The sequence below is a fragment of the Buteo buteo genome, chromosome 3 (genome assembly GCF_964188355.1).
Source record: "Buteo buteo chromosome 3, bButBut1.hap1.1, whole genome shotgun sequence".
Taxonomy (NCBI): domain Eukaryota; kingdom Metazoa; phylum Chordata; class Aves; order Accipitriformes; family Accipitridae; genus Buteo; species Buteo buteo.
Genome location: NC_134173.1, coordinates 4,247,909 through 4,273,086, shown reverse-complemented (window position 1 = coordinate 4,273,086; position 25,178 = coordinate 4,247,909). Strand labels below are relative to the sequence as shown.

The following is a 25,178-nucleotide window of genomic DNA, read 5'->3' as shown; positions in this document are numbered from 1 at the left end:
TGGTTTTTTTAATGTAAAATATTTTTATATTTTTTTACACCGAGTCACTTTTTTTTTTTTTCCTGTATTTCAACATTGAAAGTTTTCCACTAGGACTAATAGCCACTAGAAAGAGGCCACTAGAAAAAAGTCTTGGCAGCCACCAGTTGTAGGCTGTTAATCTGTATCAGCAGGAATTCCCATGCTTCTTCAGATTGCATGTGTGTATGATGCCTTAGCATATTAACTGACTTATTCCAAACTATACAGGTCTAGAGTACAGCTGGTTGTGGAGTAGCTGAGTAGGCTAAAGAAAGATCGTATCGGCTAACTGAGCTCTGACCAACCTGTTTTTCTAAGGAAGCATAGCTCATGCACTCAGGTTGTGTTTGCACTTGTACCAGTCTGTGTTCCATTCCTCTCTCGGGCACCCTCACTTGCTTTTGCTTTCTTACCTGATGTTAACTTCAGCTGCTTCAGCCAATTTTGGTGCAATTTGGAAGAAGGGACGGAGATCTTAAATACAATTACACTCTGGCAGCAGAGGAGGAATGCCCATGCAAAGGGCAAGGCTACCACATGAATGTATTCCAGATTAGATGAGAGACATGGGATTAGTTTTTGCTTTTAGAAAGGCAAAAGGTCAAATTTTCACTGTTTTGACTTGTGGGGAATCTATAATTACACTCCTAAATTTTTTGCAGTGTTTCAACCTTTCTAAAAAATTCCACATTTCTTTGGTTCTAGTGCGTGTGAAACTGCTCACCTCTCCTGGAGTTGTTCCCAGGGAACAATCCTTTTTTTATCACGGATGTTGATATTTGGATTTTGAGTACCTATACTAAGTTATTGTCCAGGTATATGCTTCCTTAATGGAACAGAGGTAGTATGTTTGTTTTGGTGGGTTAGCTTTTGTGCACAGACTCTTGCTAGGAAAACAAAGTTTATCGCAGGTGTGCTGCGTTTCATTTGTCAAAACTTTTCTGTTCCTGGGTTTGAGTTGGGTAATAAAAGCAAGGGAACTTAATTCCAGGCTGAAAGATACAGCATTTCAGACTTTTTTGGGTGTTGTTATTGAACCCATTCCAATATTTAGTTTTGAAATCTGTGATCTTCATTTCAGATCACTCAGGCATCTTCTGTTTGTAGTTATTTTCAACAATTACTGAAAGCTGTTTTTTTGTATTGTTTTCCAAAAACTTGTTATGGTTCCGGCAAGCATGCTTTTACATTAAACAAAACGGAAGGGTATGATCCCTGAAAATTTGAAGGGTTTAGCATATGCTACTTAAGCATTCTGTTTGTGTTGAACTAAAACAGCAGACTTTTCCAGAAAAAGAAAATGTTCAGCCTGAGTAGTGTATTTTGAATTCTAGCATCAGAGTCAATTTAATTGGAATAAAGTAAGCATTCAGTCTGCCTGAAGCACACTTTGTACCTGCTACTGTCATGCTCTTAGAAGAATGAATTTGCATAATATCACACACTTATTTACACTGAAAAGGAGAGCTTTGGAGAAACGACATATCTGTAACATTGTTCTCGAGTTACTGATCAGAATTGCATGTTTAGTTTTTAAGTATTGATCTCTGGTAACTTTAAAAAAAAAAAGTTACCAGGAGAAATCAGGATTAGTCAGTACTTAAAACTAGGTCAGCACTGAATGGCCAAGTGTGGTAGGCAGATTGCATCAGGATAGAATATGCTAACAGGAGTAGTTATACAGATACAGATCAAAGCAATGTAACCAAAACTAAATTCTAGCCAATAATGTCTTATGAAAGATTCACATTTCTTAAAACTGTTTGCATGCTTGTATGTGATAAATCTGTGGTTTATTGTAGTTTAATAAAAAAAAAAAGTTTGAAATTTAATTTTTCATTTATATTCATATAAATGTGACTCAGTAGTAGAATTGGCAAGGTATTTTTCAACTTACTTATTTGACTTGAACTGAAAATATTTGCTCTTTTGGCTTTCTTAGTTCTGCTGCTGCCACAGAAGATGCTCTTTAAACTGTCCATAGTCCTAGGTAAAATTATGCACCCTTTTGATACAGAAAAAGTTTGAAAGGAATATCCAGCAGAAAGACTTAAATGAAACTAAAGTTATATCTCTGAAAATACCTGAATTATTATTGTTTCCAAGTAGAAGTATTTGTGAGGGTTTTGTTTGGGTTTTGGGTTGGTTGGTTTGGTTTTTTCTAATATTATCAGACCTCACTCTGTTTGAAGTGTATGACGCAATGCTAAAAATTTACTCAGCTGTCATCCTGGGTCACTTGTAAATAGCTGACTCTGTGATGCATAAAACTTTTCATCTGAGTGTTTAATATAGGATTTAGTATAAATATGACCAATAGGTTTGTATAGAAAATCATCTCTACAGCTTGATTCTGGCTTTTTTTGTAGGCCAAAATGTATTCCATGCATTAAAAGACTATTCAAATACTCTTTTTAAAAGAAAAAAGCAGTTCTCGCCTTGAGAGACTTCTTTCTTGCCAAGAAACTAATACCAGTTTCTGGGTGTATGACTAATCCAAACCCCTAGACTCTTGCTACTTGAACTAAGGGAGGGATGTGTATTGCTCTAAGGGACGGTGTTCTGGAGGGAAAATAGCTGCTTGGATTTGAGCTTTTAGCCCTAACTGCTGGTAGCAGAGCAACACCAGAAATCTTGATGCCTGAGTTATTTCCATGCCTTTTGTAGGGCTGAGACATCAAGCTTTACCTTTTTGCTTATTTTGCTGAAATTCTAGTAATATTTTTAAGGGCACAGTTACTGAATGTCTGGCACAATGTTTTGTTTCTGGGAATACTCCCTTCTGAAGTTTTGTACAAGGTGGTAGTTCATACGAGTATTTTTATGGACATGGTTAAACACGGGAGGACTGTTCTTAACCCTGTTCCCTCTGTCGTGAAAACACTGCGCACATCTATGATTGTTTCTTAGAGAAAAAACTTTTAAAAGAACTTGAAAAGATAAACTGAAATTTGAAATACTTTACAGAGAAAATGTAGGTAGGACTTAAGATTTTTATATGCAATATGTTGACCGTGACTTTCTGTAATAGAACCTTCTGGTTTATGCTTGTTCTTGACTGGCTGCACTTATACTATTGAAATCTTTCTCTTTTCCTCCTGGCAGTATTTTACCATTTTGTTAATGTAACTGTGCATTCAAGGACCAATGTCACAGCCCACATTCATTCAGCTTTAAGTGGTTAGAACTACTTTCAAAGCTTATCAGTACTACACCTGAAATGTGCAGAGGAACATGCTGATTTGTGTGACTTGCTCATGAGATGGTTAGCATAGAGAGAAATGCTTCACTGTTTTATTCTCTTTGTGTATGTTGTAGAAGCCATATACATTAAAAATATAAACATTACCGTGATACTAGTTGTTTTAAATTAGTGGCTTTGGAAAGCTACGCTGTAAAGAGGTGAGATTGTATTTGCTACAGACTCAGTCAGCCAAGTGATCTCTGTGCTCAACCGCAAAAGGCCTGCAAAATGTTCAGACATGTACACTTGGTTTGTACTAACAAACACGTGTTCATGTGAGTCTCTGTTAATATGCAAAATGAGAGTTAACTTGCTTTGAGTTTCTCTGGAGACAATTATTTAAGATCTATCAACCTCTTAGGCTCTTTTAGCACAGTTCAGCTTTCAAGACGTGTCAGAACTTATTTCTGTGGGGTTTAGTGACAGTCCAACAATGCACAGAAAAAAATGAGGAGTCAATTAGAACTTATTCATCCAGAGCAGTGGTAAGGAATGGTAATCACCCTCAGGTCAACTCTGCCTCTTGAGATTTACAAAACAGCCACTAAGAGTTCATGCCGTGCCTTTTTTCCCCCCTCCAGTGTCACACTTCCTCTTGTATGAGGTACTTACTATCTTACGCTAAATCCTACGGCAGGCTTTGCGCTGTTGTAGTACAACTCCCATGTGCTTTGAATGTATAATCTAATATATTCCGTAGCTGTGTTATAAGACTATTTTGCCTTTTTTACAGATTTGAAATCTGCAAGTTATTGCAGAAGTCTGTTTCTGTGACTGTCAATTGCATTCTCCCTCAATTCTTTTTTCTTTTGGCATCATCCATCATAGTCTAATTTTTCGTGATGGACAAAAACTGTGCCTGGCAATGGGAAATTTGTTAATTTGGCAGCTCTTTGTAATGCAAGTAATTTTTAGTCTCTAGGCATATGGTAGTCAGTTATGCCTGTTCTATTTTGAATAATTTGTTCCTCTAAGCAGAGGTTTGTTGGTGTTACAGATATTTGTTTATGGTTTTGTCTTTATTTTTGGTTTTATGTGTTACAGTGATAATGTAATAGAAAAAAATATTAGCCAGAAAAATCTAGAGAAAGCACAATTGAAAAGTGAGTTTGATCATGATTTCAACTGCTTGCAAAGAAGTTATTTGTAAGTTACATTCCTGTAGGAGGCAATTCATTATGTTCAGCTAGTTGGATCATTTTCTGTATTTTCTTGGTAGTGAAGTGCTATGTCCAAGAGCACTTATGCATATGTTTTTGAAAGTAAGAGTCACATCTACTCCATAATAAAAACTTGCCTATCCTGTCTTGTTTCTGTGTAAGCATTCTACACTCTCTTCATTTTTGTGTTTTCCATAGTGAAGAAATGAAGAGGAGGAAGAACTTCCTGCTCTAGCAAGTGGAACACATGGAGATTTGAAAGACCATATTGTGAAGTGTAGAATAAGCAGCAGAGGAAACTGAGAAAGTAGGAAAAGGATAGAATAGAAATGGGGAAATGTCTCTTAATTCAAGTCTTTTCATCAAAAAAAAAAAAAAAAAAAGCTGAACTATGTAACTGACTGTTTCCATGGTTTTCATCATTCTTTGCAGACTTCTTGAAAAGACCGCTGGAGAATTATGTGAAAAAATTAAAAGTACCTGTTCATGTGATTCGAATGGAACAGCGTTCTGGATTGATTAGAGCCAGATTAAAGGGGGCTGCTGCTTCTAAAGGCCAGGTCATCACCTTCTTAGATGCTCATTGTGAATGTACAGTAGGCTGGCTTGAACCTCTGCTGGCGAGGATCAAAGCTGACAGGTAATTATCCATCTGTTGGTCCACGTTGGTTTTTTGGGTTATTAAGAAATGCTCCAAGTGTTACAATAGAGCCTACAAGCAAATATCTACTTTCTGAAGGGCTGGATAAATTCTTATTGGTGTAAGGATAAAAGGCTAATTCAGTACAACTTCTAAAAAAGAAAACTTGGTTTAAAGTGAAGCTTATTTTGGGGTGCATGGGATAATGTGTTAAATAGCAGAGGACCTGAGCATGAGTGGATTTGAGAAAGCAGTGGAATTTGAGGTCTTCCATCTGCAGCCTGGCCCATTCCTTCATGAATTTGAGAAGATATTCTTGAGGAAGAGATGGAGCCCTGATCTCATGTAACGCCAACACTGTGAGCAAGAGCTGTCAGGTTTACTGTTTTAAGGTTCTCATTGTGGTTTCTTTATTTCGTAATGTATTTGTATTGTGGAAATTTGTGCTGTGACTTGGACTTCTGGGGTGTATTTTCTAAAGTTAGAATAGTTACTGGAATCATACTGATCTACACTGCAGTAACATAGCTTTGTATTTCTATCATAAGTCAATACTCACAACACTTACATCCACGATAGTGTGATGGAAGTTGTATGGGAGGGGAGTGAAAGAATGGTCTACTCTATAAAACATTCCTACATCTGAGCAGTAACTCTGTAGTTGCACACTAGTCTGTTAGTAAATGGCATATTAAATAGACTAGATATTAAGTTACAGATATCTGGTTTGTTCTTATGGTTATAGATAAAAATCACTTTTAAAATTTAACATTACAAAATCATAGAATCAGAGTGGTTTGGGTTGGAAAGGATCTTAAAGATCATCTAGTTCCAACCCCCCTGCCATGGGCAGGGACACCTTCCACCAGACCAGGTTGCTCCAAGCCCCATCCAACCTGGCCTTGAACACTGCCAGGGATGGGGCAGCCACAACTTCTCTGGGAAACCTGTTCCAGTGCCTCACCACCCTCACAGTGAAGAACTTCTTGTTTGCATCTAATCTAAATCTATCCTCTCTGTTTAAAGCCATTACCCCTTGTTCTATCACTACATGCCCTTGTAAAAAGTCCCTCCCCACCTTTCCTGTAGGCCCCCTTTAGGTACTGGCAGGCTGCTATAAGGTCTCCCTGGAGCCTTCTCTTCTCCAGGCTGAACAACCCCAACTCTCTCAGCTTGTTTTCATAGGAGAGGTGCTCCAGCCCTCTGATCATATTTGGGGCCCTCCTCTAGACTCACCTCAACAGGTCCGTGTCCTTCTTATTTTGAGGGCCCCAGAGCTGAACACAGTACTGCAAGTGGGGTCTCACCAGAGCGGAGTAGAGGGGCAGAATCACCTCCCTCGACCTGATGGTCACACTAGTTTTGATGCAGCCCAGAATATGCCTTCTGGGCTGCAAATGAACATTGCCAAATCATGCTGAGCTTCTTGTCAACCAACACCCCCAAGTCCTCCTCCACGGGGCTGCTCTCAATCCACTCATCGCCCAGCCTGTACCTGTGCTTGGGATTGCCCTTGACCCACGTGCAGGACCTTGCACTTGGCCTTGTTGAACTTCATGAGGTTTGCACAGTTCCACCTCTCCAGCCTGCCAAGGTCCCTCTGGATGGCATCCCTTCCCTCCAGTGTGTCAACCGCACCACACAGCTTGGTGTCGTCGGCAAACTTGCTGAGTTTCATGCACTCAATCCCACTGTCTGTGTTACCAACAAAGAAGTTAAATGGTGCCAGCCCCAATACCGACCCCTGAGGAGCGCCACTCAGCACTGGTCTCCACTGGGACATCGAGCCATTGACCGCAACTCTTTGAGTGTGACCATCCAGCCAATTCCTTATCCACCGAGTGGTCCTTCCATCAAATCCATGTCTTTCCAGTTTAGAGACAAGGATGTCATGCAGGTCAGTGTCAAACGCTTTGCACAAGTCCAGGTAGCTGACACCAGTTGCTCTTCCCTTATCTACCAATGCTGTAACCCCATCGTAGAAGGCCATCAGATTTGTCAGGCATGATTTGCCCTCGGTGAAGCCATGTTGGCTGTCACAAATCACCTTCTTATTTTCCATGTGCCTTAGCGTAGTTTCTGGGAGGATCTGCTCCATGATCTTGCTGGGCACAGAGGTGAGACTGACTGGCTTGTATATAGCATTACATGATAAAAAAGCTACGAGTAATAAAGAATCTTTGTTCAGCACTGTGCTAAGACATAATACTAACCTTTAAGTTATCATTAATACACTTTTGTGAGACTATGATACATAAATTGTTATAGGTTTTGCAAATGGCTCAACTAAAGTCCTTTAAATTTAGTTGCAACCCTTGAATCTTTTTACAGAGCTTTCAGTGAGAAGCAGCCTGCTTGAGGGCGGTTACTTGAATGTCTTTAAGATGATTAGAATTAGTTTCTGTGAATATCTGTCTTAATTATGTCAGGACAGTGGACAAGGAGGCCTCTTTCTGTCAACTTTGATGCAGTAGTTATACTTAGTTAACAATGACTATCATTTCTTAGTCCTGAGGGCTTATAAGAATACTTCCCAGAGTTAATGACCAAGTTTTAGTTTCAAAACATGCAAGTCACTTCGACCACGTAACTAGAAACAGAAACCTCTTGTTTTCTGTACGATCACTGGGTAGCACTGAGAAAGCTGTGATCAATTTTTCCATCTGCAGAGGGATGAATATAAGTACTCGTAATAATGCAAATACTATTTTAAAAAAGAGCTAGTATTGCCAAGTTGTATCAGAAAAACACATTTTCCTTTAGATGAATTAACTCTAATAAGCAAGACAGGATTTGAGTATGTTTCGTGGTAATAATTTATTGACTACTGTTGTTAAAGAGATGGCATTATGAAAATTTAAACTGTATGTGTTAAAATTTAAAAAACCCCAAAACACACACCTTTTTTGACACTTTAATTGGCTTTGGTTCTTTCCTTTTTCTAGGAGAACAGTAGTGTGTCCCATCATTGACGTAATTAGCGATGACACCTTCGAATACATGGCAGGTTCCGACATGACCTATGGTGGATTCAACTGGAAGTTGAATTTTCGTTGGTATCCTGTTCCTCAGAGAGAGATGGATCGACGGAAAGGAGATCGAACCCTTCCTGTTAGGTAATAAGAAATTACTAAACTGGTTGAAATGTTCACCTGATGTTTACTCATATCCTTTTTGGGTTAATCTTGTAAGTACTTAATGAATTGTGTTGTAGTATCATTTTTGTCTGGTTGAAGGAACAGCATAAAAGTTTTTACATGGATTGGTTGTTGGGAACTTTTGGTAGCAATGAAGGAAGCAATCAGCTTGTCACTTTAGAAATATTTTTATGTCAATTACTGGTGAATTACTAGCTTTTAACTAGTTTTTATACTGATGCACGGGTTTTTATTGAAGCTTATTTTTATCTTTTATTCTAACAAAGTAAACAATACTTTGAAAAGATGCATTGATTTTTGGCATATATGTATGTGTATATATTTGTGTGTGTGCATACATATATAAATCTAATGTCTTCAAAGACCATGAATGGGAGGTGAATTTATACTTGCATGTCATGTAGATGTTATGACACAGGTAAGGAGAAGGATGGATAACTTAAGTAATGTGTATGTTTTAACAATTGCAAACTTACATTTTCTGGCCTTACTGTTCAGGAAAGTAGGCAATATTTACTTACCATAAAGTTGAGGATATGGCCTTTACTGGTTTTTGTTTGCTTTTCATTTAAGAAATCCAGAGGTCTTCTTGGGATATGGCTAATTGTATTCCCACCCCCACCCCAGTTTCCTTTTTAAGAGAAGCCACATAAGTTTTTAGTTAGATTGTGACCTAGCTTGTATTTTATGTGTCTTTCAGAAGGAGCCCAAAGTGTTTCAGGAAAATGATTATTGATAGAAAAACATTTAGGCTAAAAGTGTAAATAATTTGTATACTTGAAGTACAAAGTTGTATTGTCAGCCTAATATATAATTTGCTTATTGTGTATTTGTTGACTAAAAAAATGGAAATCTGAGAGATGTTGCTAAGGTTAGGAGAAACTAGCACAGTTTTATATTTTCTGCCAATAAGGAATTTGTAAAGAAAATCTGGATGTAACCCTGACTGTACAATTTTCTTGTATGAAGCGATAATAGTGAAAGCAAGCAGGCCACTTCATGGCCTCCCGTAACTTTTTCAAGAACAGCTGCTAGAAGTATAAATTTCTTGTAAGAAACTCTTTTATAAGTTACGAGCACTGGAGGCAGAAGTCTTTCTCGGGGAACAGCAGCAGCTTTCTAGGGGCTGTTTCTCTATCCAGACTCCAATTTGAAGTAAGAAAATAAGGAGAACTGTCACTAACTGGTTCCAGCTCTGGAAAATGCTGAGCTAGTAAGTACATCAATGGTAACTGAATTTGGGTGAAAGCCTGCTGAGAAGGAACATGTTAGGAACTTGGGAAATAAAAAGCCATTTTGTCAGTGTAAGCGTGAAATATATTTAAGTATCTGGTTTTATAGTTACTGACGCTTATTTTTTGTCTTCTCCCACCCCCAGGACACCTACAATGGCAGGAGGTCTTTTTTCAATAGACAGAGATTACTTCCAAGAAATTGGAACATATGATGCTGGAATGGATATTTGGGGTGGAGAAAACTTAGAAATTTCTTTCAGGGTAGGTAAAACTCTTCTCTTTTCAGCGTTTTGTTACTCAGGACGGTGCATCTTGAGTTCTGTAAAACACGGATCTGCTGCCTGCATCAGTGTCCTCTCCTGTTGTAGTTAGCACTTGCTTCCCATCAGTTTCCTCTTCTGAGGAATGAATGCATGTGTGTTAAAAGGAGTTCAGTTAGAAAAGCTAATTGGGGAGCATAAATTAAGGGTGATGTCCTCAGTGTATGGTTTAATGTACCAGTGAGACGTGAGCACCTCTGTTACAAACTCTCTCTTCTTGCTGTTTTCTAACATAATGATTGCATGTGTTCATTTGGATGCGGACTTAACCGGTGTTGTTCTTGCTTTTGTTCCTACCAAGCAGCACTATTTCCTTTTGTTTTTACTTACCAGCTCAGAGTATGTAGGTGGATGCTTCTGAAATAGTTCAGCTTTCTGAATCTGCCATTTTCAGAGGTCCAAAATAAAAAATATTTTCAGAAACTTTACTTGGGAAGTGTACGTGTGGGGTTTTGTTATTTGTTTTGGGTTTGGGTTTGTTTTGTTTTGTTTTGTTTTTTACATAGACATTCTATTTTATAATAGACTTTTTTGGACAGATCACACCTGTTACTTCCCTGTGATTCACGTGAGCCTTTTCCTTCGCTGTCAGCTTGCCCAGTTCTCTGAAGCAGTCTCCTGCTGATGCGTTACTGCTATGAGGCCTGATGTACTCTTTCTTACGCTACCTTACTCGGCCTTGTAAGCATCTTTATCTGTTGAGCAGGAAACGGGCAAAAATGTCTCTTCCATGCAGTATGTATTTGTTCTAGACCTCAACTAATGTTGTTTCTCCAGTTTGAACAGAAGCAAGTGATTAACGCTTTTAATTTATTTTTTTTTTTAATGACCTGAAGCTATGCAGTAATTGTTCTGTCACTTTCAGATCTGGCAGTGTGGTGGCACTTTGGAAATTGTAACTTGTTCACATGTTGGGCATGTGTTCAGAAAAGCAACACCATACACTTTTCCAGGAGGTACAGGGCAGATAATCAACAAAAATAACAGGCGGCTTGCAGAAGTCTGGATGGATGAATTTAAAAACTTCTTTTACATCATTTCCCCAGGTGAGCAGGTCTTTGGTTATGAGAAATACCTATTAAGAATGAAAATGTTATTACTACTGGGAAAGAACATGAGTATTTAAATAAAGATGTTACTGCTTTGAAGTTCATAAGACAAGACCCAGGTAAGATGTACAAAAAGGAAGGTCATAATTGAAAAATAATTTTGTTAGCCAGAGATGTACCCTGATGTCTTTTTTTAATTTTTTTTTTTTTCTTTAAAACGCACACATGATTTATGAATGGGCTTCCTGTATGATAGAATTAAAGCTCAGTGGAATGTCAGAGCTCAACAGTAGTGCTGAAAACTAGCCATCCAAATACATCTCATAACGTGCTGGAGTTTGGCCTCTGGCTTCTGTGTTGTAGGCATTCCAGGTTGAATAGATCAGAAGTGATTTAAGTGAAACCCTGTAGCAGGAGTGGCAAAAGTGAACATCTTCAGACTTGGTAGAGTTTGCACTTCACTATCCAGAGTATAGGGGGCAAGTTGCCAATATACTTGACGGTGATGGTATTTATTATGTTTCTTAAAATGGATGTTAACAAAACAAGAGGATGTAAAATATGAGAGCAAATTTCCTATGAACTCAAACTTTCTGAAAAAAAATTTCTGGGAAAGAAAGGAAGCCTGGGAAATACTGAATTATTACTTTCCACTACAGGATATTTTTGTTGTTGTTGTTTAAAAAGACAGAGACAAACTTTGGGTAGCAACGGACATCCTTTCTAAATACTTAAGACATTAGAGACATTTGACTTTAAATACTAAGTGGTAGTTCTATATGCCATCTCTGCTTTTCCAAAGACGTATCTTTAAAACTAGTATTTTCTTATGACTTGCTTATTATACCTGCATTAGTATTGAAATTTAAAAGCTGTAATACGATGTAGTATTAGTCTGAATGGTGTCAAATTTTAGATTACAGGTTTTAAGAATACTTGTGAGAACAAGTGACTGCAGATTTGTGGTGGTTTTTGTCTGAAGAGAATGCATTACTCAAATAAGACTAAGATTTTTTTTTAATTAAGAAAAAAATTCTTGATACTACTCGAAGCTTTTTAGGTGAAATGAGAGCTAACAGTTTGTTGTGACAGCCCTGTGTTGTTATTAATGAAGCATTATGGATTCAAACATGACATGTATAGATATTCAGAAAAGTTGTATATAAATAGGTGCAATCATTTTTGGTTAAGATTGCTTTTATGCATCTGTGTCAAGCTAGATCTTAAAATCTAGTAAGTAGCTGGAACACCTAACTATAAAAATAACCAAATTTGTAAAAACAAATGTAAATTACTGAACACCATGGTAAGGTTCTTGTTACTTTATTTGTAATCTCTGTAGTCCTTCTGTTTCATGTGGTAAGTGTAAGCTACAAAGGGAGTTACACTGTTTGAATTTTGCAAGATTGTTGTTTTGATAGCTTTGCAGTGTTGTGGAATATGAATGCATCCTCCTGTTGGAGAAAAGGAATGAAAGAATTGAAAATAGAATACAGTAAAAATTTTGAAATGGTGGAAGTAACTTAAGCAATTATCTATAACTGCACTGTATATTTTCTTTCCTTTCAAAAGATGCATATCTGCATAGTTTGTGTGCTTATAGCCTGAATGATTGTTGGATGGGGACGTGTTCTTGCCAAGCTCCTCTTAGAGCATCTGCACCTGCCGACTGGCACACGATCTCATTTGTGTACCCAAATCTGTACTGGCACTGCACTGAAGTTTGATACTAGAATTTCCAAGTGTTTCAAGAATAGGGTTATACGGCACCTAAATAAGCTGGGTTGTTCTGAAATTGGTTTGTTGCCTGGGGCTGTGAAGAGAGAGTGGTTAGTACTGTGGATCATTCTCAGCTATGATGTAATACCTACTGTTCAGAGAATAAAAGTACTCGGTGCCACTTATGCCTCTCGCCCCCCAAATCCATGTAAATTGTGAGAGCCAGTAGGTATTAACTAGAAAGGATTACTGTTTTGGCAAGTTCACAGACAGCTTACTGTTGTTATTCTGGGTATCTCCAATCTTACATGAGTGTTGCAGACCCTGGTTTTACCTGTTGATGGCAAATAACATCGGTGTAGATTTCAGTAAGTCCTTCTGGAGAATAGTTGCCTTAGGAACTCAGTGAGTCTCTGCTACATTGGCTCATTTAGCCATACTCTACTTTTCCAGGCATCTTTCTAATATAAAAATTTAAATGTTTAATTCTTGCAGAATGATGGTGTAGTGACCCTCTGACAGTACAGTATGCAGCCTGTGAAAGTCTTTGCTAGTACAATGTGTACTTTCAATATTGCTGTGACAGTGCCACGTGTTCTTGCAAGGTGAGGATTTTCAAGCTGATGCTGGTTTGCAAGCCTGGGTGCAGATGGGTGAGGAAAACAGACAATCCTCTGCGCACCCAGGTTTTTTCTCGTTAGTTGACATGGATGAGAAAATTGGATTTTGAAGGAGGGTAATATACTGACAGGCATCATTGAGCCTAGCTAACAAGAAATTGTTTCCTCCTTTATATCCTTTCTCTTCTGCTCCCCTAAGATAGTGAATTGCAGAGGGATTGATCCAGGAAAGCAAACCTAAGATTCTCAGGTAGCTTTCCCACTTCATGTAATCTGTGTTGTCTGGGGGGAAAAAAAAAAAAAGGCTTACTGCTTGAATGATAGGAACTCAAGAGACTTTTTACTATTGATGTAATGTAGTTAAATGGAAAGCTGCCCTCTTGAAAAGTAAGCCTGTAATCCTTTTTACTTTGGTAAGTACAGCCTAGTAGAAATTACTTGTCTGTTTTAAGCTTTCATGCATTTTAGAAGCCATCTCTCTGCTTAGAAGTGGTTAGGTACAGATGGAAGTTGGACAGGAAAGTGTTGCAGCAGCTGCTGCTCAGCCAAAATGAAGCCTGTCTCATTGCCAGCAACAGCTATTCTCCACGGCAGTAATGGCACTAGCTGTAGTCGTTTCTCATTAGCTGACAGTTTTCCTCACAGTTGCGCGTTACATCAGGGCACTGTTTCCCAGACCGTTTTCTTTTCGGCTCTGAGAAAACAGATCCAGCACGTGCAGGTGAATAGTCTGATTCCTGGCTCCGGTCGTTCCGTTCTGCGGGCTCTGCCACTTCTTTATTTCTAGTGATGGCTTTTCATTGCTTTCTCCGGTTTAAAATACTAGGACTGGATTGTCCGAGGTGAGGCTTCGCGAGGTGGCAAAGTCAACCTAACAGCTCGCTGTGAGGGGAGTGCCTTGCTTTTCACGGCAGGTGGTAGGGCTTCACCTCCCTTCATTTGTTGATTGTTCACCTCTGTCAACTGATTTAACTTGCTGAACTTGTCAGGATTATTTGTCCTGGGGGCTGGCTCTCTGCTGGTTACGTTAGCACCTGTGTCACACCAGAGGTGCAGCAGGAATCTGAAGCTGAGCAAGGGAAAGCTGTCCCTTTCTGCAGCAGCAGCTGCAAAGCATTAGGCTGGCTTACTGCAGCTACCTCCCCCTAACCTTCTCCTCATTACTAATTAACGGTGAACTGACAGTTGCAGAATTTGTTGGCATCGTTAATCTAAAGGTGAAGCATGGATATTTTCAGGCTGTGTGGTTTCCCAGCTGGTGAGCGGCATGCATCCCGAAAAGCAGCTCCAGTGAGCTGGGGTAGAGCCTCGTCTAGCTTGTAGGGAAACTAATTTTATTGTTGACCAAAAGTTTGCCCCAGAAGGTATCTTGTGTTGCACTGGGGCTAAGTGAACAGGCAGAAGGCCTGACAAGACAGCGCTGCAGAACTACCTGAGCAAGAGCCATCTCGACAGACATAGACCTGTTATCCTGAAAACTGGATCAGTAGATCTAGTTTCTAATCGTTGCCTGCCTTGGTCTCTAGCCAAGAATGGTAAGTCAAGGTTCCATATGTACAGACTGGAAATGGATAACATTTTTATTTATGGTTGATAGGGAGGACAGAGAAGGGACTGAGTCTGCATCTTGCAATGTAGCTATGCCTGTGTTCCAAATATGTACTGAGCGATTGCATGTTTTCTTCTTTTCAGCTAGTATTCCCTGTTAGCATTAATTGGGAATGCAAATAACATAGCTATTCAAATTGGTTTGAAATGATTATTGCTTATCGAGTTTCGTAATACTAAATGCAAACAAGTTCTATGATTTTTAACAGAAGACTAGTTTTAGATGAAACAGTTTTCATACTGTCCTTTTGAAAATGATTGAGCAATTTATAATCATGATGAAAACATCATGCTGCTTTTTTTTTTTTTAAAGCAGTTTAGCATAAATATATTGCCACACATTGAACTTGGCAAGCAAATCTTCAGCTCTTTTGAAATTTTGAGGATGGCAGAGTTGTTGCAACACTGCTGATGGGAAGTTTAAATATAAAGTGGCAAAGAAAATTAAACTGAAGGAGGAGTATTCTACTGATAGACATCATTATATGTATGTTTTTGTAAAGGTATAAGGGAAGACCATCATATATTACTAATCAGAGTAGTCTAGTACTGCATACCAAACTTCAAGAACAGTGACAGCACAAGCAAGTGCTGAGAAATCTTACATTAGTACAAAAGAACTGGTGATGGTGTGTTTGGATGATTTCATGTGTAATTTTTTTTTTTTTGCCTTATCAATATTTATTTTTCAGTACGTCTTTAAGTATATGTGTTAAAAAAAGCATGTGATTGTCTGGCAGCAAACCACAAGCTGTGTGACAAATAGAATCATCAGGAAGGTCCAGGCTTTTCATGTAATCAGGGTTTGAGGCAGGGGGGTGAGGAAATAAAAAATATATTGAATGGTCAAGTGAAGACAACAGTAGCAAGTACTGATAAATACTATTTCTGGGTTTTTTTCTTTCTCTTTTTTTTTTTTGTTTTGTTTTTTTTTTTTTTGAACCAAACCCAAATATTTGAAAGAACAACTAGCAGACATGATTGTCTTCCTCATGGTGCACATACCTGTAGAGTGTAGCATAGTAGTCTCCTGGGAGGAAGATTTGATCTAATTCTTGTTTTGTGGTTTCTTTTTTGTTTGTTTGTTTAGCTGAGCCTTTAAAAACAAGTACAAAAACACTGGAAGGTATATGTCACTGTTGTGTTGATATAGGTTTTACCAGTCTGTGGAGGAAATAATGATTTAGACATGTACTTAATCTTTTATATGCTGTATACTTCACGATTTTCCTAGTTTGCTTCCATTTCCCCCCACCCACCCCACAAAGAACTGTTACCTGTAAGTTACTGCCGCTGCACTGTATAGTGCAAATGTATAGGAACACTCAAGCTAGTTTTGAGTACTATAGGTAAGGTACCAGAAACCTTGGAAACAGAGTAATTCAGCCTTGTTTGAGGACACCCCTAAGGCAACTCTACCAGTTCTGCTACTCAGTCCGTCTGCTAACCTGATGCTAACTGTAGTCTATGTGCCAGTATACAGTTTGGTGCAGACCTAACTTCAGAGCGGATTTTTTAAAAAATCTTTCAGACTAAAAATGGTTAAATGGAATATAATACACACCTTTTATTTCATTGTAACAGAGGGAAAATCAGCTGGCACTTTTCTTTCTACATGGTGACATTTAAAACTACTTTAAAAAACAGCACGCTTGTATGCTATTAAGTATCACTTTGCATTTAATTCTTTATGGTTGTGACTTTAATACTTACTGCTGTTCAGTGATGTGACAAAGTGTTAACAGTGTTGTTTTCTGAAGGTCAGTGTAGCAAACTCTGATGAATGAGTTTTGAGTATCATAAGGTTGTGGTGAGGATGGCATGATAACTGTTTCATCCATCAGCTGCTTTTTTCATCACTGAAAAATGAAGAACTCTACACTTAGCTGTGGTTGGTGCAGCCTTTCTCTTCTTTCTTCATCATCTTTTGAGAGTGCTCCTTTTGGTATAGAGCAAATATTTGCTTTGGTGAAGAAGGGGCAGTGTTTGGGGTTTTTTTTTGTTTGTCTTCTCTTTTGGGGGGTTTGGGATTTCTTTTGTGACTGGAAAGCCCAGACTGAAGTTTTCTGGGATTCTATTCCAAGAGATTTTTAAATTTCATTCACGCTATTCAAAATTTCATTAAGAAACAAGCTTTCCTTTTCCTTCGTTCCCTTACCAGTATAGTTCTCTGGTATCTTTGTTAAAAAGTCTTTAGCTCTGAAAAAAAAAAAAGGGGGGGGGGGGCGGGGAGCCTAAAACCCTGGCTAGCATTTTCTTTTTCTGGAATATTGAAAATACTAACGTTTTTATTGATATTTACAAACATTTAGTGGAAATTATGCAGTTAGCTGTCTTAATTGAGAAGGAATACACCATCTGCTGGCAGGTCGATTTAATAACACAGTCTACCAGCTTAGAAATGTCTCAAACTCAGTTTCAAAAGGTCAACAATTTTAGAGGTAATTCACAGTCCTCTAAGCGGAAGGATTTCTGAAAAATGTATGCAGCTGGAGATCTATAGTGTGGTGGCCAGTTGAGCCATATTTGTGGTGTGTGAGGGGAATTTAAATTGCTACGACTTGTTTTTGTTCTTTTTTGGTTTGGGTTTTCATTTGGTTTGGGTTTTTTGGTAGTGTATTACTTTTGGCCTGTGTGGTATGGAGTGTAGTGTGGAAAATACAAAAAGAATGTGATGCCTGAAAACTAGGAATTATCCTACCCTTAATTAATATTATTGGAATATTAATGACGGTAGTGCTTAATTTTGACGAGGCAAAAATATCTACTGATCATGCGCACCTTCCTCAACCCATCTGCAGATGGTACTTGCACAAATTAATTTTCAGAAGGAATTAAAACAACCATAAAGGAGTGGGAAGATACAGGAGGAATAAGCACTTTGATAAATGAGGAGCAAAGGAAAAAAAAGGCAAGCAAAATACCACAAAAAAATAACAGTCCTAATGGTGAAGGTACTTCCTGCGAATGCTGCAGTTATATTGAACAAATACTGAATTATTAAAGGATTAGTTCCCTGTATGAAGGCTGCTTTCCGACTGTTTCTTTGTGCAGTTAGATGATGAAGGGCCCAGCAGGTGGTACCTGGCTTACAGAATTAAATTAAAATGGAATTCTCCTTGCTCCAAAGGAGGAGACTGCTATGTTATGCTGTGTAGATATGCACCCCAGTTGCCACTGGGGACAGGATGGCATTAGTGACCATAACGGTTTCAGCCTTTCTCCTCTGATAACTTAGTAAGCAACTGCATTCAAATTGTTCCACAAACCACGGGTAAGAAATTGTCACGTGTAGCACAGATGTAGTGATTCCATCTTTTGTATAATTATGTGGGAAAAGAAGTCACAGGTAGTGACTGACATGTACTCTCTGAGAATATAAACAGCATAATGCTATATTAAAAAAAGAAAAAATTTCATTGTGTAGAGATGACTTTCTAAAGAGGAAGTCTTTCATGCAAGCAGTGTGATATATACTGGTGATTTCTGTATTAAATGGAATTAGGTAACATTTATTAGCAGCCGTTGCATAAAACTTTGTTTCTACAGGAGTTACTAAAGTTGATTATGGGGACATATCGTCACGACTTGGACTAAGACGCAAGCTCCAGTGCAAGCCTTTCTCCTGGTACCTGGAGAATGTTTATCCTGATTCCCAAATTCCACGCCATTACTTTTCCCTGGGAGAGGTAAGATTTTATCCTATGTATTTATCTACCCTATGTAAAATAGACTGCACAGTAAGTTGTTTGTATTCTGGACTGAGTACTCCAAACAACTTATTGCCAGCAAAGTTCAAATACCTTGCACCTGTGTTCCTGTCATCTGTAAAATGATACATCTGGCTTCTCAGTGGGGCAGAAAACTGAACTTTGGTATACAGTACTGTAATTTGAATGTTTTCCCTTTTTTAAAGCAGTACTGAATGTCACATAGATGGGCGTTAGAAATATTCCTTTAGAAATGCCTAGTTATTGTATAGAAATGCCTACTTTTTGTATAACATTCTCTATGTAGAATATGAACAGGGTTTTGCTTAAAAAAACTAGACCAGGTCAAGCAAGGGCTTTGCCTAAAAACTGCTCTGAACTTTACCCCCAGGACCATCGTCAGTGACCAGCAAATTTCAGTGATCCCTAAGCCTTGCTGGGTATTTTTCTGGTTTTCATTTGAAGGTTCTGAAGTGACTATAGAGGTAGTACAGATGATGCTGTCCGAAACAAGTAGGCACCTACTCTCCCCTGCAAGTCATGTTGAGCCAAATATCGAGCCTGTTATAAGGTGATTTTGTACTGTTTGTTTTTAAAAGAAATGCTTTTAATGAAGTGGAGCAGGCATTCGTGCTGCTGCATGACTATCAGGAGACTTGGTACTCATGCCTGCTTACTATATAGTAATACAGGGATTAAGGCTGTAACTCAAGAAGTGAGGAAATTGAACCCAGTCACTCGTGATTTCACAGGGAATTAAAGCCACCGTGCCTAGGAGAGTCCTTTAAAACTTCTGAACGTTTTGGGCTGGAGACTCAATTGTGTCCATTCTGTTGTAGCTGAGTCTTTGACCAAAAAGAGTCCCCAAGATGGAAAGATCCCCAAAAGAAAGCAAAGAAACAAACATAGTTCTGTAACCTGGTAGCGTGGACATTTCCTTGGGAGTTTGAGTCTCAGACAGTGGTGTCTCATTGTAGTACAGCTCTATATTTTACATTTCATTCACATAACCTCTGGTGTATAGCAGAGAGAACTGATGCCGGTGTGGTTTGATACGGACCTAGTTCTCTTCTAAAAATAACAACCTTTGATGATGTGTTCTTTTTCACTCCCAGATAAGAAATGTGGAGACAAATCAATGCCTGGATAACATGGCAAGAAAAGAAAACGAGAAAGTTGGAATCTTTAACTGCCATGGAATGGGTGGCAACCAGGTGACAATTTTTTAAAAAAATTATCTTAATGTATTTAATTATTTGGAACGCTACTTCTCATTGAAGAATTCTTCGATTATTTCAGTAGTTGCCTTTAAAATATACTTAAGTTGTAAAGTTTAGGAAACCCTCATTGAAGATGATGCCTGTAAGAAGAAGTGCATGAGAAGATTTTTTGGTGGGTTGTCATTTGTAGGTTTTTGAGGCCTGATTGTAATAGAGCTTTAGGTCAACTTTCAGGTCAAAAATGAAATGAGAGGAGGAGGAGACTGCTACAGACTAGACTTCACCTCCTGTAGGTTCTCTGGAACTGTCTTCTGATTAGACCTCCTGATTGGCATTGTTACTGAAAAAAACACCCCACGTGCCTGTACCTGACATGCTGTTTTGAATGTATGTTTTTCTGGGTGTCAGTTCTGGAATTTATTTTACATCTCTTTTTTTGTTCTACTTGGTCAATAATTCTTGATGAGTTGTTTTCCAATGTACAGAGATTACCTGTGTTGGGGATTCTCCTGTTTCTAAGCAGGAAGCAGTCTGCAATTAAAAAAAAATATTAATTTTGACTGGAGAGCTTGTTCATATAGTGTTTACAGTTATTCCTGCCTCCACCTCTCCTCCCCCAAAAAAATAATCTTTCTATACATGCTGAAGGGAAAAAAAAAAAATTAGTGGATGTTAATGAAGTAATGCACAAATGTTCCCTCTTCACCCCCCACCCCAGGAATCTTTTAGTTGAACTTTTTTTTTCAGTTCCTCTTCTTTTTCTGTCTAGGTTTTCTCATATACTGCCAACAAAGAAATTCGAACAGATGATTTGTGTTTAGATGTATCCAAACTTAATGGCCCAGTAACGATGCTCAAGTGCCACCATCTAAAAGGAAATCAGCTTTGGGAATATGATCCAGTGGTATGTCTTCTAATGACTTGTGACATTAAAATGTGGTAACTTGATTTTTTTATATGAGGCTACAGAGCAACATATTCCAGTGTAAGATGCTATTTGACAGTCAAAACCGGAAACAAAGTCAGGATTATGTTCCATCTGTTATTAATTCATGGTGTAGTCACTCAATGGGCATCTGTATTGGTTTAATTACCTGGTGAGTTTTAGGGTTGCTTTTAGAAGAATATTTCAATGGGCTTCTGGGTCCTCTGGAGTAAGATAGTCTGCTAGTGTAGTGTTGTGTTACGACGAGATGAACAATGGAAAAGTATTCCAGGTATCTACTGGACCAGGAAAAGATAATGCTGACAATCTTGTGACAAATTCAGCACCTGGTGTCTTATCTTGCACAAGATTAAAAGGAAATACTTTTTCTAATTAAAAAATCAGCATCCCAAAATTATAAGGAAGATTTTACATTTCTAATCATGGTATGTTTAAGGTAGAGATGCTTTTATTTTCATCGTTCTCTTTCTTGTACATAAGGTTCATATTTGTTTTGAAGTTCATATGTTCAACCGCCAGATCTAGAAATCATTGACTGTTGATCCATTCATCACTGATTTGATTTGCAAGCTCTAAAAAGAATTTTGTCATTGAGTAATGCAGTCAAGAACTCTGACTTATGTCATGACTAGTTAGAAAAAAACAGTTCTCAAGCTTGTTAATTTAAAATCAGTTATTGCGGAAGACAGTTGCGAGACAATTTGTGGAAGAAGAATCTTGCCAGCATAATCATGATAGCTATTTTATGAAGAGAACATGTAGATATTTAGCTACTAAAAAGTCATTTCACTGATTAAAAAAAAAAATAAAAATAAAGGGGGTATTTCTAACTAAATAGACTTGCTATAGATTTTAGTAGCTGAGGTGTTAATGAAACCTACAGCCTTTAAGACTAAAAGGAAATGTGTATGAATGGTGATTTTTTGATTAGGGTGGCAGTTAATGTGGAACATGGTGAATCTCTACTGGGATTTCTGCACATTGCTAGGAGACTGAAGAAAGCTGCTGAAGGCTTTCAGGACTAAATGTTAATTGAAATGATTGAGTTTGAGTCTTGGGAACCATTCGTTCTTGTTTTTAATGTAGTTAGTTTACCTGACTTAAGTAAATTAAGATGAGTAATACTACTACATGCAGTGATTCACCAAACACAAGTGCTTTTTATTTTGTTTCTATCTTATCGATGGTAAGAACATTGCATCTTTAGACACCTAATTGCAACAGTCTGTCTTGCAATGATTGCCACAGACTGTAAACCAGGCTTCCCCTGTGTCGATCCTTAGCCGTAAATTTGGCTGTATGTGTTTTTTCTCATTATTCTGTCAGAGGAAAATCTAGGTATAATCTTCAGAGCTTTACTGAAAGCTGGCTAATAAAGCAAAAAAATAAGTTAGGGAATACTTAGCAAGAACTCCTGCCCACACAGTTGGGTGATTTTCCTGTAGTTTTTTTTCCTTCTGACTCTGTCCAGGAGGCAGGCAAGAAGCGCCCTGTCCTTTAATGTCTACTGGGAAGAAGAAGAAAGGAGGGGGTGGGTGGGGGGAAGCTTTGTGTTAGTTATTTGTCTACTTACGTCTGTTCCAACTCCCTTCCTCATTCTTCAGCTGCTGTATGAGTGCAGGAGGTTGATGTGCTCAGGTTTTTGCTTGGGTTTTGGTTTTTTTGGGTTTTTTTGTTTTTTTTTTTACCCTTTGCTGCTTGTGCACATAAGGCCTGCCTGTTCTGCCACTTTTCAATCAGTCCAGTGTCCTGGCTGTGCTGCTGAGTGAGAGAAAAAAAATATCGATAGTAATGCCTGTCAGTACCATAGACTGCTTAGACCCAAGTTGATGCACTGATGAGTATCCATAGTACAGTGGCAGGAAATGCAACTTCCAAAGATCTCTTCTCCATGAGGATAGCACTGAGGTAGGCAGAGCGGTGTATGGTTGCATAAGTAAGATTATTAGGTATTGGCTAAGATATATATGTATGTGAATTTGTACATATCTGTTTTTTAAAAAAGAACATACTTTTTTTAAAAGAACGTAATATTGAAAAAAACATAGTCTAAGGTCAGTTTTGTGTCCCCAACTCCAAAAAAAGAGTACTTTTGAATACATGTTCAACATGTTCATTCTAATCTGATCAAAACTACGATTATAACTAATAACTGAACTTGTATATCTTACAAAACTTTAATTTTGAACTCCTCAAGATCCTTAGATATATAGTGCTATTTAAAGATTGGTGGATATTGCTTAATAAAGAACGTAATTTAAAAGTTCAGACTGTTCTTTTTTTCATGAAGCCATGTTTTTAGTATCTACAGCATCAAATAGCATATTTAAGTGTTCTTTAGTATTGGGATCTGGAGTCAGTAACCAAGGGGTCTTGTCTAGTTCCTACGTACCTATGGAAGAATTTTAATGGCCGCTAGAAACGGCCATCGGTTAGCTTGGTTAGCTTATGCCTGGTGATTTTTGTAAAACTAATTTCTTTTTATTTTGTCTTCAAGAAATTAACCCTGTTGCATGTGAACAGTAACCAGTGCCTGGACAAAGCCACCGAAGAGGACAGCCAGGTACCCAGCATCAGAGACTGCAACGGCAGCCGCTCGCAGCAGTGGCTGCTTCGCAACGTCACCCTTCCAGAAATATTCTGAGAGGTTCTAAAGAAAAGCAAGGATTGACTGGGCTACCTCGGCTGATACTTTGGCTACGCTGTTAAGTAGCAACAGAAGAAACTTCTGCTCGGCAGAATCCACAGTTTGTCAGCTGTTAGAACTCCTGCAGCTTCTCAGTAGCTGTGAACCAGCCTTCCTGTGTAAGGATGTGAAACTACCACACATACTAGTGAAACTGCGCCCACTGATGTTTACAAGATCAAAAGAGTTTCTTCCGGCAAATAATTTAGAGAACGTTTGGACAGTGGAAACATAATCAATGAAATAGTCTCCGAAGAGCTGCATATCGTTGTAGTTTGCTTGCACATCAGTAACCTCTGCTGAAAGTGCTGTTGTAATGAAGAAAGTTCCAAGAATTTTTTTTCCTGGTTAGCAGTGGTAACCGGACTACTATAGATCCACAAATAAATGAGAGAACGTGAGCTGGAAACCAGATTCAGTAACATGAAATAGGAATTCTGTGGTTTAAAAAACAAAAATTAAACAGGGTTTAATGGAAACTAAATCAGAACTATGAAAAGTACAATTTGTTATAGTGAAGTATCAAATTTATATGTAGATTTTATACCTCAGTGGGGGAAAATAACCAAGTCAAAAGGCAACTGTTGCTCTTTTTCAATTGTGCGATAGTCCATAAATACTTCTCTTTTTTTCTGGTGAGTCTAAAATTGTTTTGGGCGCAAACAAAATGAGCATAAGAATAAACTTAGCTCTTGAATGTCAGATCAACTTTTTTCTTTTTTTTTTTTATTTTATTTTAATTTCTTGGCTGTTGGAATTGTATCTTTTTTATTACTGTCTGAAAACTGGAGGTTAACATGCTGTCTAACTTTTTTTTTTTGTCCAGGCCTGCCGTTTCAGTTTCTACTTGGGTCAGGCAGCTTATGGACTTTCATGGCCAAACAAAAGATTTAAGTACACTTTGAAATTAAGTTAACTTGATGGAATACACTTAGCGCCCAAGACTCATGCTACTGTACTACAGTTTTGTTTTCATAGCAATAAATCTTCTGTTCCTTGTTTGATTTCAGTCATCAGAAAGCCAGAAGAAAAGATACATGAATTGGGTAGTAGGAGATTGGCAAAACTGAAGGTTTTCTGGAATCCTTTTCATATTCAGATGTGCTTCATTGTCAAGTGCATATTTAGATTAGACTCTGAATTGTAATGTTGATCTGCTGCTTTTTTCTAATAAAACCTAAAGAAAAATAGCTAAATTGGCATGGTTTTTAAAGTTAACATAGCCAAAAGCAATATGACTATGTCATTACATTGGTCTGCATTTTTTAACTGAATTGCTTTGTTTTGTTAAGAAAAATCTGTGTGGGCTGATCTTGAAAATGAGCCACTGAACGCTCAGAGTATACATTGAATTTTCTTTTGGAAAGAAAAATGCGATTTGCTTAATGGAGAGGATATTTTTATGATAAATGTCATTGTTTGGCCAACTGTCCTGTAAAGCAAATTAAACCTAGACTCATGCAAAAGTTGTGTGGAATTATATTTGGCTGTTATGGCCATTTCAGATTTGCTCTTCCACGTTGCTTTAGCCAGTGTTATCTCCCTTATTTCTGCAGCACTATACAAGAATGTTCGCGTACAAAGCGGGGGAAATGTTAACAAATTGCTGTGTGATGTTGCTACTTTAAAAATACGTAGGATGAGATGGTGTGGGATTAATATCAGATGAAGCATCTAAATATGTAACTATCTTTCATTGACCCCTCTTTTTTAGCCTTGCAAACCTGATGAGGTCAAAATAGATTTATGAAAGTAATGGTATGGTACATTTATCAGAAAGATATTGAAGTGTGCCAAGATGACTTTAAAAAACAAAACAAAACAAACCTGCCTTAGTGGGTA

General features: G+C 38.0%; 1 protein-coding gene across 5 annotated transcripts in view; it reads left to right on the top strand.

Moving 5' to 3' along the window:
* Positions 1-24,797, top strand: part of GALNT1 (polypeptide N-acetylgalactosaminyltransferase 1) — a 109,905-nt gene extending 85,108 nt beyond the window's left edge. For all 5 annotated transcript variants that reach the window (XM_075022712.1, XM_075022713.1, XM_075022710.1 and 2 more), the window contains 8 exons: positions 4,858-5,065; positions 8,011-8,181; positions 9,602-9,719; positions 10,644-10,824; positions 18,324-18,463; positions 19,600-19,698; positions 20,474-20,608; positions 23,148-24,797. In XM_075022712.1, the coding sequence (XP_074878813.1) occupies positions 4,858-5,065; positions 8,011-8,181; positions 9,602-9,719; positions 10,644-10,824; positions 18,324-18,463; positions 19,600-19,698; positions 20,474-20,608; positions 23,148-23,294 (1,199 nt within the window). In that variant the 3' untranslated portion in view covers positions 23,295-24,797. The remainder of the gene's footprint in view (positions 1-4,857; positions 5,066-8,010; positions 8,182-9,601; positions 9,720-10,643; positions 10,825-18,323; positions 18,464-19,599; positions 19,699-20,473; positions 20,609-23,147) is intronic.
* The last annotated feature ends 381 nt before the right edge of the window (positions 24,798-25,178 follow it).